The sequence below is a fragment of the Symphalangus syndactylus genome, chromosome 23 (assembly GCF_028878055.3).
Source record: "Symphalangus syndactylus isolate Jambi chromosome 23, NHGRI_mSymSyn1-v2.1_pri, whole genome shotgun sequence".
Lineage (NCBI taxonomy): Eukaryota > Metazoa > Chordata > Mammalia > Primates > Hylobatidae > Symphalangus > Symphalangus syndactylus.
Window position 1 is genome coordinate 43,228,931 of NC_072445.2, and position 16,894 is coordinate 43,245,824.

At 45.5% G+C, this 16,894-nt stretch overlaps 1 protein-coding gene across 1 annotated transcript in view; it reads left to right on the forward strand.

Moving 5' to 3' along the window:
• The first annotated feature begins 10,958 nt into the window (after nt 1-10,958).
• Nucleotides 10,959-16,894, forward strand: part of LOC129473562 (uncharacterized) — a 30,139-nt gene continuing 24,203 nt past the window's right edge. The window contains exons 1-2 of the mRNA XM_055264209.2: nt 10,959-11,276; nt 12,156-12,486. Of these exons, the coding sequence (XP_055120184.1) occupies nt 10,970-11,276; nt 12,156-12,486 (638 nt within the window). The 5' untranslated portion in view covers nt 10,959-10,969. The remainder of the gene's footprint in view (nt 11,277-12,155; nt 12,487-16,894) is intronic.

Genomic DNA, 16,894 nt, shown 5'->3' on the forward strand with positions numbered 1-16,894 from the left:
TATTTTTGTTTTGCTTTTTTAGAGACAGGGTCTCACTCTGTCACCCACGATGACGTGCAGTGGTGCCATTGTAGCTCACTGACACGTCAAAGTCCTGGGCTCAAGTAATACTACCCCCTCAGCCTCTGGAGTTGCTGGGACTATAGGCCAAACCACAGTACCTGGTGTCTTAATTGGTCTTAATACCACATGGAGGCATTATAAGCTTAAAGATGCAGGCGGAGCGAGGTGGCTCATGCCTGCAAACCCAGCACTTTGGGAGGATGAGGTGGGCTGATCTCTTGAGGTCAGGAGCTGGAGGCCAGCATGGCCAACGTGGTGAAACCCCCTCTCTACCAAAAGATACAAAAATTAGCCGAGCATGGTGGTGCACGTCCCAGCTACTTGGGAGGCTAAGGCAGGAGAATCACTTGAACCCAGGAGGCGGAGGTTGCAGTGAGCCATAGATCGCACCACTGCCCTCCAGCCTGGGCAACAGTGAGACCCTGTTTCAAAAAACAAAACAAAAACAAAACAACAAACAAAAAAAAAACACTTAAAGATGCTTTGAGGATGAGAGCAGGGATGGTGATTTCTCTGACGCAGGGCCAAGGAAGAAGGAAAACTTGATGTTTCCATGTCTCATGTTTAAGGTTCTGATCTGGCAAAGGCTAATGAAGTAGAATACAAGATTTCAGAAAATAAATTAATGAACAGGAAAAGGCTGAATAGCAAATGGTGTTTTGTTTTGTCTGAGACAGGGTCTCACTGTGTTTTATATATATGTGTGTGTGTGTGTGTCTTTGTGTGTGTGGTGTGCTTATGTGTGTGTATGGGGGACAGGAGAAGTGAGAACTAGAAATACTAATAAATAAACTACTGTGGATGAAGACCAAAGAGGGGGAAAAAGCCATGTAAAACACAACCTATCAACCAATTCTAAAGCCGTAAGCAAAACAAACAAAACTGGGTGTCAATGAGATAAATAGGTGGCATATCAGATGGAAATTTTTAACTATATTAAAAAGGATTGAGGCCAACACTGAAACCACCTTTGCAAAATTATGACAGTGAAAGAGATCTAACTTAATAAACTCCATCTTGCTTCTAACCTCCTGGCTGTCCTTGTTCATTCCTGGGCATAGGCTGAACTAACTTTGGGAGAAACATAGTTTATAGTAAGCCCAGCACTTTGGGAGGCCTAGGCGGGTGGATCACGAGGTCAGGAGTTCAAGACCAGCCTGGCCAAGATGGTGAAATCCCATCTCTAGTAAAACTACAAAAATTAGCCAGATGCAGTGGCAGGAGCCTGTAATCCCAGCTACTTAGGAGGCTGAAGCAGGAGAATCACATGAACCTGGGCGGCAGAGTTTGCAGTGAGCTGAGATCGCGCCACTCCACTTCAGCCTGGGTGACAGGGTGAGACTCCGTCTCAAAAAACAAAAAACCAAAGACCATAACAGCCCTTTCCCAGGGCAGACCTCCTTCTTGCTTGGGGACTAGACACAAACATGACCCACAAGATTAGAAATTATGGTTTAGGAGACATGCAGCTGGAGGCTACAAAATTCAGACCCTCCCTAAACTGCTTTTAAGATCAGCACTTGAGATGTTTTGCAGACCCTGCACTTGATGAATCAGCTGGCACCACCCAGATCGATAAACTGGTTCATCTGATCTTGTGGTCCCCACCCAGGAACCCACTCAGTGCCAGAAGGCAGCTTTGGCTCCCTATGCTTTCATCCCTGACCAGTCAGGACTCCTGGCTCACTGGCTTCTCCCCATCCACCAAGTTATCCTTAAAAATTGTACTTCTGTTCCAAAGGCTGGGAAGAACTAAGCTGCCCCAGCCCCTCCCATTTCTTGGGCAGGGCTCTTTCCTGTTGTGTCTTCCGCTGGGGCCTGTCCTGTACCGAGCTCTGTCTGTTCCAGCCTTCATCCTTCCTGGCTGTTGCTTTTCCTCTTAAGGGCCTCAGAACTCTCGCTCTTCCTGGGCTGAGGGGGAATGAGTGTTCTTGCCATTTGCCAGCCTAATGCGCATGCTTTCTGCCTCTGGTAACAGCAGTGAGTGAGCCCCTCAGACCTGCACTCTGGATGTCTCCTGCTTTCAAAGGTTCTTAATAGTGAATGCTTTAAAATTAAAGTCATCACGAAATGGAAGTTTTCCCAGGGTGGAAAACAAGAGGAAGTGCTGCTGTAATTGGGAGCACAAGGGGTCTCCCAAAAAGGAGCCCCACCTCAGCATCACTGCCTTAATCGTGGCCTCCCTGGGGTGGCTGAGGTTCTCTCCTCCCTCCCTCCCTCCTCCTGGGGTGGGAGGGCGCTCCTATTCCCATCTCTGTGTTCCCTGGAGGCAGGTATCACAAAGCATTTGTGAATTGCTTTAGGTTCAGGGACACCACCCACTCAGGACTCTTCCCCATCATCCCTTCCATTGCCACACCCTAGATCCAGCCTCAGGAACTAACAAGTTTTGAGAAAAGCAGGCAGTAGAGCAGCAGCTTGGTGCTCTCAGCGGTGGCTGGCTGGCATTTTTCTCTAGCATTCTGGTGCCACCTTCCCTCCTTGTCCCAAGGTTATAATGCCTTGTCTTTTTCTTTGGAATCATAAAGTGGAACAGAGTCCCCAGAACTCGTGTGGCCATTTCTGCCAGCATCACTCCCCAGTGCCTGTGGGGTCCCGGTGTACCTAAAGGGAGAAGGACCCCGTGTGCTAGCCAGAAATATACCGTCTCTTGAAGGAAAGCAGCTCAGACTCTTAGAGCCAGCTGTGGCTTCGGACCCAAGGCCTGACCTAGGCTGCTATCCTAATATTGCAGGAGGGGCCTCTCTTCCAAGCCCCACCGTAAGGGTTAGCCCTTGGCCAAATCTTTTGCCGTCTGGGCCCAGCCAGGCTTTTCTGACTAAATAAGCAATAAGTGGCTCTAAGCTGACTGAGTTGCAAGGGACCCTTTCTGCCCTCCCTTGTATCTCCATGTTTTTCCACATCGAGGAAGAGCATGTGCCACCCCCTTTCCTAACAGGCTTGTGCAAGGGCTTGGTGTGGGACCCATGACCAAAGCCCAAGATGGCTTGGTGGGAGTGTCCCTGCCGCATCTGCATGAAGCCCCTGCTTTCTAGGCCTCACTCCCATCAGAACCCTGCCTGCCCACCTGCAACTCCCCCACAGCAATGCCATTCCCACTTGCCCCAGAGAAACTACTCAGTCAAACCTAGCCAAGTTCCATTCACGTGGACCAGAGCCAGCCTAGTCATTATTTGCTGTCGGGTTTCCAGTTTCACCGTGTGTTAGGGCGAGGGATGATTGTAAAATTTGCTCCTCAAAGGAATCAGGCCAGACTCAATTTTGGAGGGCAAGACAGGGAGGGGGCCGCTTCATCCCAGACTCTCTTCTAGGGCTTCCCACCATCAGCCCCTCCCACTTGAGACTGGTCTTTGGGAGGCAATAGGCCACCATGCCTGGTCAGCACCAATTCAAGCCATGCCAGGAATCTGCCTACCTGCCAGGTTCAGTTCTTTTAAGGTGCCTCTTCAGGGACACAGTGTGTCTCTCTGATTGGGCTTCTAAATCAAAAGTCTGATGTTCGTGTCCCTCTCATAGGGGAGCTTTGGACACAGGACCAGTTTGGAAAAGGGTCAGGTAAGGGTTTCCACTCTGCACATTGTAGAGGGGACACTCTGTAGGCCCATGGGTCCCTTACCAGAGAGGTTGAGTGAATTTGCCTTAAGTTAACCTGGGAACTTCTGTTGAGCTTCCTCCTACTTCCCAAAGATTTTAAGCATTTTGTAAATGTATAAACTCACCTCTGGTAACAGTGGCCCAGATGCTGCTTTGTGCTAAAAGCATGGCAAACGTGAAGGCAGTCTTTCTCTGGGAAATGGATGTTATTCTATTCTGCTGCCCCTACCTGTTCCTGAGGCCTTGTTTAGAAAGAAAATCCCTTCAGAAGGCTGTCTGGCACCCAGTGTCCTCGCCAGGCCAAGTATATGAGAAAGATAAGTCCATTTTCCCTTTCAGGTCCTCAGTGGATTACTTAACCACTGCTGTCCTTCGGTCCCTTTTTCCTAAACAGGGGTTTTAGTTCTGTCTTTTTCTCCTTTTTTCTAAATGCTGGTAAATATCTACATTCAGCCAGGGAAGAGGAGGCCAGAGGTCGGGCCAGCTGCCCCATTCTTTTAACGTTGTAGGGCCTGCCCCTGGAGCGGACCCTCCTCTTTGGGCCTAGTGAGCTTTTTTGCTTATCATGTTCCATTTCGTGCCGATTTCCACCTTCAAGATGCTACTTGGAGGGTAGGGGATCTGCTTCCCACTGTGACTGGGCTATGGGATTCTGACTACCTTGCTTACAAATTCATGGTTTGATAAATTTGTTGTATTCAAAAACTTGAAATGCAGGACGCCATTAAGTGTCTGTTTATATTTTTGGAATATTTGTATTACTTACAATTAATTAACAAAAGTGGGTTTAAAAAACCTAAAAAAAAAAAAAAATTGTACTCCCCAGGCAACCCCCTCGGGTCCCCTTCCACGCTGTGGAAGCTTTGTCCTTTCGCTCTTCACAATAAACCTTGCTACTGCTAAAAAAAAAAAAAAAAAAAAAACTGTACTCCCCGAATGCCCGGCTCTGCGTGAGTTACTCTTTCTCTATTCCAATTCCCCTGTCTTGATAAATCTGTCTAGGCAGGGGCAAACTTGGGCGGTTAAAATACTCTAAAGTAAGGACATTAAGAAATTGTCAGAGACAACTTCAGATCAGCAAGCATCCCTCAGAACATTGAAAAGATAAGCACACTTCATTCATTCATTTGCTTAAGCATAGAAAGAATTATATGGAAATGAAAACACTGGCAACATTTCTCTTGGAAAAGTAAAAGTTTTTTTTTTTTGAGACAGAGTCTTGCTCTGTCGGCCAGGCTGGAGTGCAGTGACGTGATCTCGGCTCACTGCAACCTCCGCCTTCAGGGTTCAAGCGATTCTCCTGCCTCAGCCACCGGAGTAGATGGGACTACAGGCGCATGCCACCACGCCCGGCTAATTTTTTGTATTTTTAGTAGAGACAGGGTTTCACTCTGTTAGCCAGGATGGTATCGATCTCCTGACCTGGTGATCCGCCCGCCTCAGCCTCCCAAAGTGCTGGGATTACAGGCGTGAGCCACCGCACCTGGCCAGGAAAAGTAAATCTTTTAAATCTCTTTTTAAAATATCTTTTTAATTTCTATTATTTATTTCTTTTGTTTTCTTTTTTTTCTAGTCAATCTTGAAGCATGGTAGAAGTACAATTTTTTTTTTTTTTTGAGACAGCTTCTTGCTCTGTCACTCAGGCTGGAGGGCAATGGTGCAATATTGGCTCACTGTAACCTCTGCCTCCTGGGTTCAACTGATTCTTGTGCCTCAACCTCACGAGTAACTGAGATTACAAGCACAGGCCACCATGCCCAGTTAATTTTTTGTGTGTTTTTAGTAGAGACGAGGTTTCATCATGTTGGGCAGGCTAGTCTCACTCTTCTGGCCTCAAGTGATCCACCTGCCTGGAGCAGTACCACCCTTTTTTAAGGTGAAGAGAATACACAATTTATCCCAATTAAACAACAAGGATACACTGAGCAACTGTCATTTCAATTAACATTATCATAAGTGAGGAAAACACAAAGGAGTCATTTAAAAAGTACTTAATTTAAATGAAACAGACTTTCTTTTTAAATTAAGAAATCTTTTATTTGTTTGCATGCTGATAAGAGAAGAGAACTAACAAAGTATCTGATTTAACGATTTAACATAGAGAATTTACAAGGGGCCGGGTGTGCTGGCTCACACCTGTAATCCCAGCATGTCAGAAGGCCGAGGCAGGTGGATTGCTTGAGCCCAGGAGTTTGAGACCAGCCTGGACAACATGGTAGAACCCCATCTCTATAAGAAATACAAAAATTAGCCGGGAATGGATGGTGGCTCACACCTGTAGTCCCAGGATCTGGGGAGGCTGAGGTGGGAAGATTGCACTACAGCCTTGGTGACAGAGCAAGAGCCTGCCTCAAAAAAAAAAAAAAAAAAAAAAAAAAGAATTTACACCTCTGAAAAACACAGATGTCAATGCTGTAGGGTACAGAAGTTGTGAGACCATAAGCATAAGGGTCACAGCCTGAACTATAACAAAAAAGAGGTTAACCGCCGGGCGCGGTGGCTCACGCCTGTAATCCCAGCACTTTGGGAGGCCGAGACGGGTGGATCACCAGGTCAGGAGATCGAGACCATCCAGGCTAACACAGTGAAACCCCGTCTCTACTAAAAATACAAAAAATAAGGCCAGGAGCAGTGGCTCACACCTGTAATCCCAGCACTTTGGGAGGCCGAGGCGGGCGGATCACGAGGTCAGGAGATTGAGACCATCCTGGCTAACACGATGAGACCCCATCTCTACTAAAAACACAAAAAAATTAGCCAGGCGTGTTGACGGGAGGCTGAGGCAGGAGAATGGCGTGAACCCGGGAGGCGGAGCTTGCAGTGAGACCAGATCGCGCTACTGCACTCCAGCCTGGGGGACAGAGCGAGACTCCGTCTCAAAAAAAAAAAAAGAAGTTAACAAATGAAAAGCATAACAAATGTATTTAATCAAGTTTTATCTGACACTGGAGGCTTCAGCAATGAAGCTCCAAAGACCCAGGGAAAACTGTCTATTTTCATATGTACCTTCAATGAAGAATAGACAAACATTTAGAAATCTGATTAGACAAAGACAGTATTGAAGAAACTTAGCACGGCTTGTCCAGATTCTTCTTGGCCTCTCTGTGTAGCATTCTGTCCTTCTAGGTATGGCAGGACCCCTTTGGAATGACAGTCTTCAAGGGAAAAGGGAGAGTGACTTTCTAGGTTTTAAGGCTTGCTTTGAGGGAGAGGAGTTGTAGTTTCTGTGACCTGCTTTGGAGAAGAGACCTTCTGGTTTGTATGACTCGCCTCCAGGGAAGAACAGGAGGAGGTTGGAAAGCCCTTGCTTCTGAGGTTCCTCCAATCTCCCTTAGTTCAAAGTACTCAGCATGCCAAGATGTGGTGTGATCTCGGCTCACTGCAACCTCCGCCTCTCAGGTTCAACCAATTCGCCTGCCTCAGCCTCCTGAGAAGCTACAGCATGTCAAGATGCCATACTTTGGGGAATTATGTTCTGAGCCCCAACAATGTAAATATTCCCAGGGCAAACTATTTATTTATTTATTTATTTATTTATATTTATTTAGAGATGGAGTATTGCTTTGTCTCCCAGGCTGGAGTCCAGTGGTGTGATCTCGGCTCACTGCAACCTCCGCCTCCTAGGTTCAAGTAATTCTCCTGCCTCAGCCTCCTGAGTAGCTGGGATTACAGGTATGCGCCACTATGCCCAGCTAATTTTTGTATGTGTTTTTAGTAAAGACAGGGTTTCACCATGTTGGCCAGGCTGGTCACCAACTCCTGACTTCAGGTGATCCAACCGCCTCAGCCTCCAGTGCTGGGATTACAGGAATGAGCCACCTCGCCCAGCCCAAGGCAAAATATTTTCAAGGCAATCAGTAAACCAGAGATCTTTCATAGGATTGTGAAAGGAAAATAAATCTCAGGACCCCAAAACCACTAAGCCATGGAAAAAGTCAAGCTGGGAACTATGTCAGGCAAACCTGCCTTCCATTTTATTCCTAAATAAGATAGCTACAATAAAAAGCTACATACCTCCCGTACAATTTTCCCATAAGGAAATTCCTTGTGGACAACGGATACAGAGAACTCAAAACCATCCTTCTGAGGCTCACCTGAGACACATGTGTATCTATCTGATGGCTTCCTCTGCCCTATTATTTATGTAAAAATGCAGATTCACTGAACCAAAAGAGTAAATTGTATATTCAATGGGAGGCTGATCTATGACGCAAAAGAATGCAGTCTTGGCCGGGCGCGGTGGCTCACGCCTGTAATCCCAGCACTTTGGGAGGCGGAGGCGGGCAGATCATGAGGTCAGGAAATCGAGACCGTCCGGGCTAACACGGTGAAACCCCGTCTCTACTAAAAAAATACAAAAAATTAGCCGGGCGTGGTTGCAGCCTCCACTCGGGAGGCTGAGGCAGGAGAATGGCGTGAACCCGGGAGGCGGAGCTTGCAGTGAGCCGAGATCGCGCAACTGCACTCCAGCCTGGGCGACAGAGTGAGACTCCCTATCAAAAAAGAAAAAAAAAAAAAAAAAAGAATGCAGTCTTTTGTCTCGAATCTACTGCTAACCTGGAAGCCCCTTACCGGACCGAACCAACGTACGTCTTAGTACATCTTAAACATGTTGATTGATATCTTATGTCTCCCTAAAATGTATAAAAGCAAGCCATACCCCAGCTACCTTGGGCACATGTTGTCAGGACCTCCTGAGGCTGTGTCAAGGGCCCATCCTTAACCTTGGCAAAATAAACTTTCTAAATTGATTGAGACCTGCCTCAGATACCTTTTGGTTTACAGGATGTTATATAGACAACCAGAATATTCCTCCCCCAAAATATAGCACTTGGCTATAAGGATTATTTTGAGAAGCAGCTGACACAGAAAAAGCACTGAAAGTGGTAAAAGTTTCTCTTTTATAAAACAAAAACAAACACAACTCCTTTCATATATAAAAGATATTTCCCTTGATAAAGATCTCCTCCTTGGTTATATCAGAAGAGGAAAATGGCCCCCCGAGACAATTCTTACCACCTGAGATTATTTGAACCTGCATACAAGACTTTATTAGTTAATCCTTATCTTCCATTAGTTTACTCCCTGTATTTTCCTTCCCACAATTTACTCCCCTAGGAAACCACCACCTCTTCAAAATGCTGTACAACCCCCCAGGTCTGTCTGCCTCCATGGGCTTTTACTCCCTTTCTGTGAAGGCTCCCATATGCATATGTACAATAATAAATCTTTTCCCCTGTTAATCTGCCTTTTGTCAGTTTAATTTGTAGGGCCCAACTACAAAGCCTAACAGGGTAAAATAAAAGTTTTTTATTCTACAGTTTTCTTCACCAGATAAAGGGGCACTTATAAGGGTTTTCAGTGCTTCCAGATTTCATCTTGAAAAAGTTAATTATAAAATAACATATTCAAGAACATGTTTTATGACGCAAAATGCTGCCTAGTTTTTCTGTAGTTGGAAAAGAGGATTGCTGAGATTAATGCGCCACATTGAGATACAGGGTTTAAACTTTCAAGGTTAAGCACTTAGGTTCTGTTGTTAAAAGAGAGGGAAAAAGGCTGGGGGCAGTGGCTCACGCCTATAATCCCAGCACTTTGGGAGGCCAAGGTGGGCGGATCACCTGAGGTCAGGAGTTTGAGACCAGCCTGGCCAACACGGCAAAACCCTGTCTCTACTAAAAATACAAAAATTAGCCTACCGTAGTGGCGGGTGCCTCTAATCCCAGCTATTTAGGAGGCTAAGGCTGGAGAATCGCTTGAATCCGGGAGGCGGAGAATCGCTTGAACCCGTGAGGGGGAGATTGCAGTGAACAGAGAACTCGCCATTGCACTCCAGCCTGGGGTGACAAGAGCGAAACTCTGTCAAAAAAAAAAAAAAAAAAAAGGAAAAAGAGGCCAGCCTACCTCAGTGAGAAATTAACTAACACAACATGAGTATGTAATGTTTTGCACATACAGTAATCATAGAGTAGTTCACAATGTACTTGGAGAGACTGATTTTTAGAATAAAATTAGATATTTGCTAAAGGGGTAAATAATCACGCACATTTGAAACATAAAAGGTAAACATTACTGAGAAATGAAATCTGATAGCTGGAAGGCAGGGCAAGGCAGGGCCAGCCTAGGTCAGGAAGGTCACCCAACATTTATTTGAAACTTTTTTTTTTTTTTTTGAGATGGACCCTCACTGTGTCACCCAGGCTGGAGTGCATGGAGTGCAGGGGCTCGATCTTGGCTCACTGCAACCTCCGCCTCCTGGGTTCAAGCGATTTTCCTGCCTCAACCTCCTGAGTAGCTGGGATTATGGGCGCCCTCCACCACACCCGGCCAATTTTCTTTATTTTTACTAGAGAAGGGGTTTCGCCATCTTAGCCAGGCTGGTCTCGAACTCCCGACCGCGTGATCCACCTGCATCGGCCTCCCTTAGGTCTGGGATTACAGGCGAGAGCCACCGCGTCCGGCCATTTGAAACTCTTTTTCTTGGAATAAAGTCATCCTTGGTCTTTCCCTCCTGCACTTTATTTGTAAATGTAAAAGACAGGGTTTCTGGGCACAGCTGATTTCCTAGTTCAACAGAAAAGAGGAACAGGAGGAGCTCAGGCGGCACCTTCACCACTCTAAGGAAATACAGGGTAAAAGCCACCTTTCTTTCTCAAACAGCTTCCTGAAGTGTTTCTAGGTGGAATGAGGGAAAAAAAATAGAAAGTCAGTTCTTTCCCCAAAAATGTGGTAGGCGAGGGACGGAAAGGAACAGAAAGGACAGCTACAGAAAGAGTAAAAGGTAAGGAAAAGAATAGAGAACCCAATTTGAGAAATGTGAGGAATCCCACCTTGGAGCTACTATCAGGCGTTGTCTTTTGCAGTCAGCCACTCCATAGGCTGATCACTTTGAGTTTGTACGGAAGCAGTTTCTACACGCTATTTCACAAATGCCCGAAACGACTGTGATTACCCCTCTAGAGACGGGGCCACTTGATTCCAGCAGCCACAAAGCACTAGAACAATCGATGCTAAGAGGTGACAGGAAAAACAGGTTGCAAAGACCCAGACAACGGAATGCAGCGGTGGTCAGCCTAAAACACTGCAGAAGGGCAAGATGAGCTGAGTAATTTTTAACTGGGCATCATTTTTAGAATCTGGAGTTTAAGCACCCCCCTTTCCATTTTTTCCTGAAGTCGTGGGCAGGGCGCAAGGTCTGTGAATTGGCTGACCGGATGCAGCTGGTGTGGAGAGTTCTCAATCAGGTCCGATTTATTACTATAAAAAGTACTGCTGCGAGACTTGCCCCGTTGCATTTTGTTTAGTACGAGCCATGTCTGGGCGCGGCAAAGGCGGGAAGGGTCTGGGTAAAGGAGGTGCTAAGCGCCACCGCAAAGTTCTGCGCGACAACATTCAGGGCATCACCAAGCCCGCCATCCGACGCCTGGCACGGCGTGGAGGCGTTAAGCGCATCTCAGGCCTTATATACGAGGAAACGCGCGGAGTTCTTAAAGTGTTTTTGGAGAATGTAATCCGCGATGCAGTTACCTACACGGAGCACGCCAAACGCAAGACAGTCACGGCCATGGACGTGGTTTATGCGCTCAAGCGCCAGGGCCGCACCCTCTATGGCTTTGGCGGCTGAGTGTTTTACTTACACGGTTCCTCAAAGGCCCTTCTCAGGGCCACCCATGAAGTCTGTGAAAGAGCTGTAGACTGAAGACTCTTAATTTCCTAAGAACACCTAAACGTATGGCAGTTTTGGCAAATTAGCGATTCCACATAAGCAGTCGCTAAAGTTTGAGGTTCGGTGCCCCTTTCAGCATTACTTGGTGGTTAAAAGTGCCGGATTCTCTGATAGACGGCCAAATCTATAACGCCTCTGGTTTTTGGAAAAGTAATAGCGAAACAGCCGGTCTCATTTATCTTCTATCGATTACTTTCCCGCTACAAATGCGAGGGCTGTGTAACTATGACACTGGTCCGCAACGCCCAAAATGCTTTAATATCGCCCTTTACAGAAAAAGTCGGCCAACTTCTAAAACATTAAGTACGTTTAAATTGAGTAATACTGGCATACCACAACGCTCGAATTTCGTATCCCCTTCAAATGCCTCCATTTACAAATTTACTCTAGTTTCACTTTTCCTTCACGTTCTTTTTTTGTCAAATCAGTAATGACACCTCATAATTAAAATAGTGCAAGGCAAGTTTAGATTTATCAAGCTTATATTTAAACAGGATTTTGATGCATGAAAAATCCTACAGTTTTGGGGGATTTTTTTTTTTGTTTCCGTTTTTGTTTTTCTTTAGCTAGTAAAACCATTTTACGTTTCTTGACCCAAAACAGGCGGAATGTCTCCCTTTCACTAGCAGGTTAAACTGGGAGCCAATTCCGTGTGTGAGGCGTGGCATGGCACAGTCTACTGTCCAATCAGAACGCGAGGGCAGCTATAAATAACGGGATGATCAGTTTTTTTTTTTTCTCTCATTTGTGTTGAGTAGTTAGGTCTACTTAGCCATGGCACGAACAAAGCAGACAGCTCGCAAGTCCACTGGCGGCAAAGCACCGCGCAAGCAGCTGGCCACCAAGGCGGCTCGCAAGAGCGCTCCGGCCACCGGTGGTGTCAAGAAGCCCCACCGCTACCGCCCCGGCACCGTGGCCCTGCGCGAGATCCGCCGCTACCAGAAGTCGACCGAGTTGCTAATCCGGAAGCTACCTTTTCAGCGCTTGGTACGGGAGATCGCACAGGACTTTAAGACCGATCTGCGCTTCCAGAGCTCGGCGGTGATGGCGCTGCAGGAGGCTTGCGAGGCCTACCTAGTGGGGCTATTTGAGGACACCAACCTGTGCGCCATTCACGCCAAGCGCGTCACTATTATGCCTAAAGACATCCAGCTTGCGCGCCGAATCCGAGGGGAGAGGGCATAAATATTTTCTTATCAGCCCAAAAAGTCTGTCCAACCTCAAAAGGCTCTTTTCAGAGCCCCTCAGTCGTCACCAAAAGGAAGCTGTAGCTTTTGAGACGTGTCTTAGCTCCATGTTAAATACAAGTTGTGGACAAAACATGGTAGTGGCTCAACACACTAATGCAGGAGTCAGGTCACAGGCTGTTGGTATGCTAAATCAATTCCACATACAGAACCTGCTCCTACTGATAAGGATTATCACTCAAAAAAGACTTGTCATAGGGACAATTGTACAGATGAAGTTTAGTTTTGAAAAGTATTCCTGTTTTTATCCTTGTGGAATGTGTCTCTTGCGTGTTTACCTGTCCCTACGGAAGGCAACAAGTAGTACAATGTTTCCACAGGCTCTTGTGAGGCCGAGGCGGGCGGATCACAAGGTCAGGAGATCAAGGCCATCCTGGCTAACACGGTGAAAACCCGTGTCTACTAAAAAAAAAAACTGCCGGCCGTGGTGGCACGCCCCTGTAGTGCCAGGTAGGAGGCTCGCTTGAACCTGGGAGGCACAGGTTGCAGTGAGCCGAGATCGCGCCACTGACCCCTAGCCTGGGCTACAGAGCGAGACTCCGCCTCAAAAAAAACAAAAAACAGAGGCTCTAAAAACTGCACACATAAGAGTGGAACAATAGACAATGAGGACTCAGAAGGGAGGAAGGAATGAATGATAAGTTACTTAATTGGTACAATGTAAGCTATTTAGCTCTTGTATAGCCCATGTAACTTGACCACCATGGAGCATATGCACGTAACAAAGTTGCCATTGTACCCCATGCAAGTAACAGTTTTGACAAAAAGCTCGACACTTTTGTTCTCTTTCAATGTAATGTTTAGCAAGCCATGTGTTAGGTAGTGGGCCTCTGAAGAGGGATACTTTAACCCACTGCATGCTGTCATCTGTGAAATGAACTTCTAGCTCTGTAAGTGGACCTTAAAAAATATTTTCTTGTCATTTCACCATATGCTTGTCATAGATTGTGGAGTTGGATTTTCATGAGATATTTTCTTTCTTTCTTTTTCAGAGAGAATCAGTCTGGGTATTAAACTTCAAGCGGTATTTTAAAGCTCTTCCTGGTTTCTAACCAAACTTGTCCAGTATTTCCAGCTGTTTAGAGTTTCCTCATGTGCTCTACATATGTCACTAACAACATGACCTCATTTTGCTCTTAAACTTTTCGAAGTACACATCTTGACCTAGGAGATATCTGGCAGAGATGTGAAGGCAATTTTTCTCCCTAGTGCTCTCAGCCAGCTCAGCCACGTATCTGTGCCTTCCCTTCTCATATTGGATTCACTCTTGCAAAGAGGCGTGTATCGCAGCAACTGGTGCAGCGGTGTCCAATCTTTTGGCTTCCCTGGGCCACATTGGAAGAAGAAGAATTGTCTTGGGCCACACCTAAAATACAGGATCACTAAGGATAGCTGACAAAAGAAAACGAAGGAAAGAAGGAAGGAAGGAAGGAAGGAAGGAAGGAAGGAAAGAAGGAAGGAAGGAAAAAGGGAGGGCGCAGTGGTTCACATCTGTAATCCCAGCACTTTGCACTTTGGGAGGCCGACGCGGACGAATCACGAGGTCAGCAGTTCCAGACAAGCCTGGCCAACATGGTGAAGCCACGTCTCTACTAAAAACACAAAAAACTAGCTGGGCATGGTGGCAGGCGCCTGTAATCCCAGCTCGTCGAGAGGCTGAGGCAGGAGAATCGCTTGAACCCAAGATCGTGCCACTGCACTCCAGCCTGGGCTACAGAGCAAGACTCTGTCTCAAAAAAATCCCAGCTCCTTGGGAGGCTGAGGTTGCAGTGAGCCGAGATCACGCTACTGCATTCCAGTCCTGGTGACAGAGTGAGACTCTGTCTCAAAAAAAAAAAAAAAAAAAATGGAAAGAAGGGAAAGAAAGAAGAAAAGTCTGTGCATAATTTTTGTGATATCCACCATCACAGATGAGCAAAAAAGTCCTCACATTCAAAGGGCTGGATACTCTTATAAAGTTTTTAGAAACTTAAGATTTGATTCAGAAAAACAACAACAACAAAAAACACTTTTGATCCATGGGGCCAGAAGCCTCTTCCCACAATCAACTTAGAGCTCTTTTAGTGGCTGTTTGCTAGGTGTAGGAACAACTTGACACTGCCTCTTCCAAGCTTTGAAGATAGTTCTTTTTTCACCTCTTCAAGGATTTTCCCTCCATAATGGAGCTGAGGCCATGTTTCTAGGTTTAAAATTTAGAGCTGCCACTTCATAGCTATATAAACTTTGGCAAGTTATTCATTCTCTATCTGGGCCTCATCTTTATAGCTGTAAATGTAGCAAATTAATAGAAACCTGTAGAACATATTTAAGATCACTTCCAGGCAGGTAGTAAATGCTGAATGAGTGTCAGCTCTGATTATTATACCCCTGCTCCATCACACATGGAGTTTTGGGCTTTTTTTTCTCCTGGACCTTCTAAGTTTTGTGTTTGGAACAGTGGAAAGTGCTTGGTTAGAACATTTTCTTGTGAAGATCTCCTTTTCTTTAGTTCTCAATTTGCATTGTTCGGTAAGAGGCCTATACAATATCTGTGTCTCTGGAGAAATTTGTAACACAGCAAAAGGGCTAGATAATAAATAGCTTAGGGTTTAAAGGCCATATATAGTCTCTGTCACACATTCTTTTTAGTTTTTAGTTAGTTTACTTGTTCAAGACAGGATCTTGCTGCATCACCCCGGCTGGAGTGCAGTGCTGCTATCACTGCTCACTGCAGCCTTGACACCCTGAATTCAAGTGATCCTCCCACCTCAGCCTCCCGAGTAGCTGAGACTACAGGCATGTGCCACCACGACCAGCAAAATATTTTGTATTTTTAGTAGAGATGGGGTTTCACCAATGTTGCCCAGGCTGGTCTCGAACTCCTGAGCTGAAGCAACCCACCTATCCCAGTCTCCCCAAGTGCTGAGATTACAGACATGAAACACCGTGCCCAGCCTTTGTTTTTGTTTTAAACAATACTTTTAAAATGTAAAGACACTTCTTAGCTTGAGGGCCATGCAGAAAAAAGCCATTGTCCAGATTTGGCTATAGTCTGCCAACTTCTCCGGGAGTTCTTAGAAGATGAAGTGTGTTGGCTACTTTAAATTTTCTTGCACAGCATTTCAAGGGTGAGAAATAAGTGACTGTTGATTTCATTAGGAATCCAAATCATCATTTGATCATTTTCATCATCCAGGCATACTGTCCAATCCCCTCCACCTCCCATAAATCGTAAACTTCATTTATTTCAACCTCAGTGTATTTGCCTATGTTTTCCTGGGTTCCTCTGAACCTCTATAATGTGAAGTCGCTCAGTATCCAATCCAAACTTTTCACAGTCAATAGCCAGATATTCTTCTAAAATATTAGCGCTTAAACACACAAAAATATCCATATTGATGTATCCTGGCTGCTCACAGAAGAGAGTATTCCTGATGGTGCAGCTTGTTAAATGTGGGTGGAGATTCAGGGGGAGCAGTGAGAACATTTCGAAAACCTGACAAAGTCCTGGGCCACCTAAACAGTTTGTGCATTTGAGGATCACTGGGAGCTCTTGAATAATTTTCCACAGGTTTGAGTTTTCTCTAAACGGAATTATCTATATTATTTTTCTTCCCCTTTTTAATGGATTTGCCCAGGAACTAAAAAGAGAAAACACTCTAATTAGAAAACATAACACATTTAAGTTTGAATGTGAATCTGAGTAGTTAGATTCTTAAGTCAAAGCGATTTGTATTACTGGTGCTGCAATGCAGAAGTCACTCTTGACAGTGGAACTCTTCCAAGTTGCAAAATCCCATTCTGTAAAGAAATCAGCACATGGAAACTCCTAGGACACAGAACCAGTTTGTAAAGTCAAGTCTATGTGGTTAAGTTGGGGCTGTAGGAAACCAGCTGCCCTGTGCCTGTGTTACTTGCTACAGTTAGAAACAAAGTTCATGCCCAAACCAAGGAACCCAGTGTCTTTTCTCTTGCAAAAATCTAAGCATGAACTCATGGGCAAATTTTTAAAAATAACTTTCACCGGATACTTAGTAGAAATTTATCGCGACATGCTACTAACTAACATGATGCCCTCAGCCCAATGGATTCTTATGAAATGCTGAAGGGATTTTTAAAAATATCTTTCATCAATTGCACGAGATTCTTGAAAACACAAACAAGTATGTGAACCTGGAGGCTGTTTTCCTCCTTTGGAGCTTCAAAGTGCCAAATTCTGTATCATCGTTTTAAGCATTTAATCAAATTTTGAGGACTAACAAACACAATTTGGGAGTCCAACCGC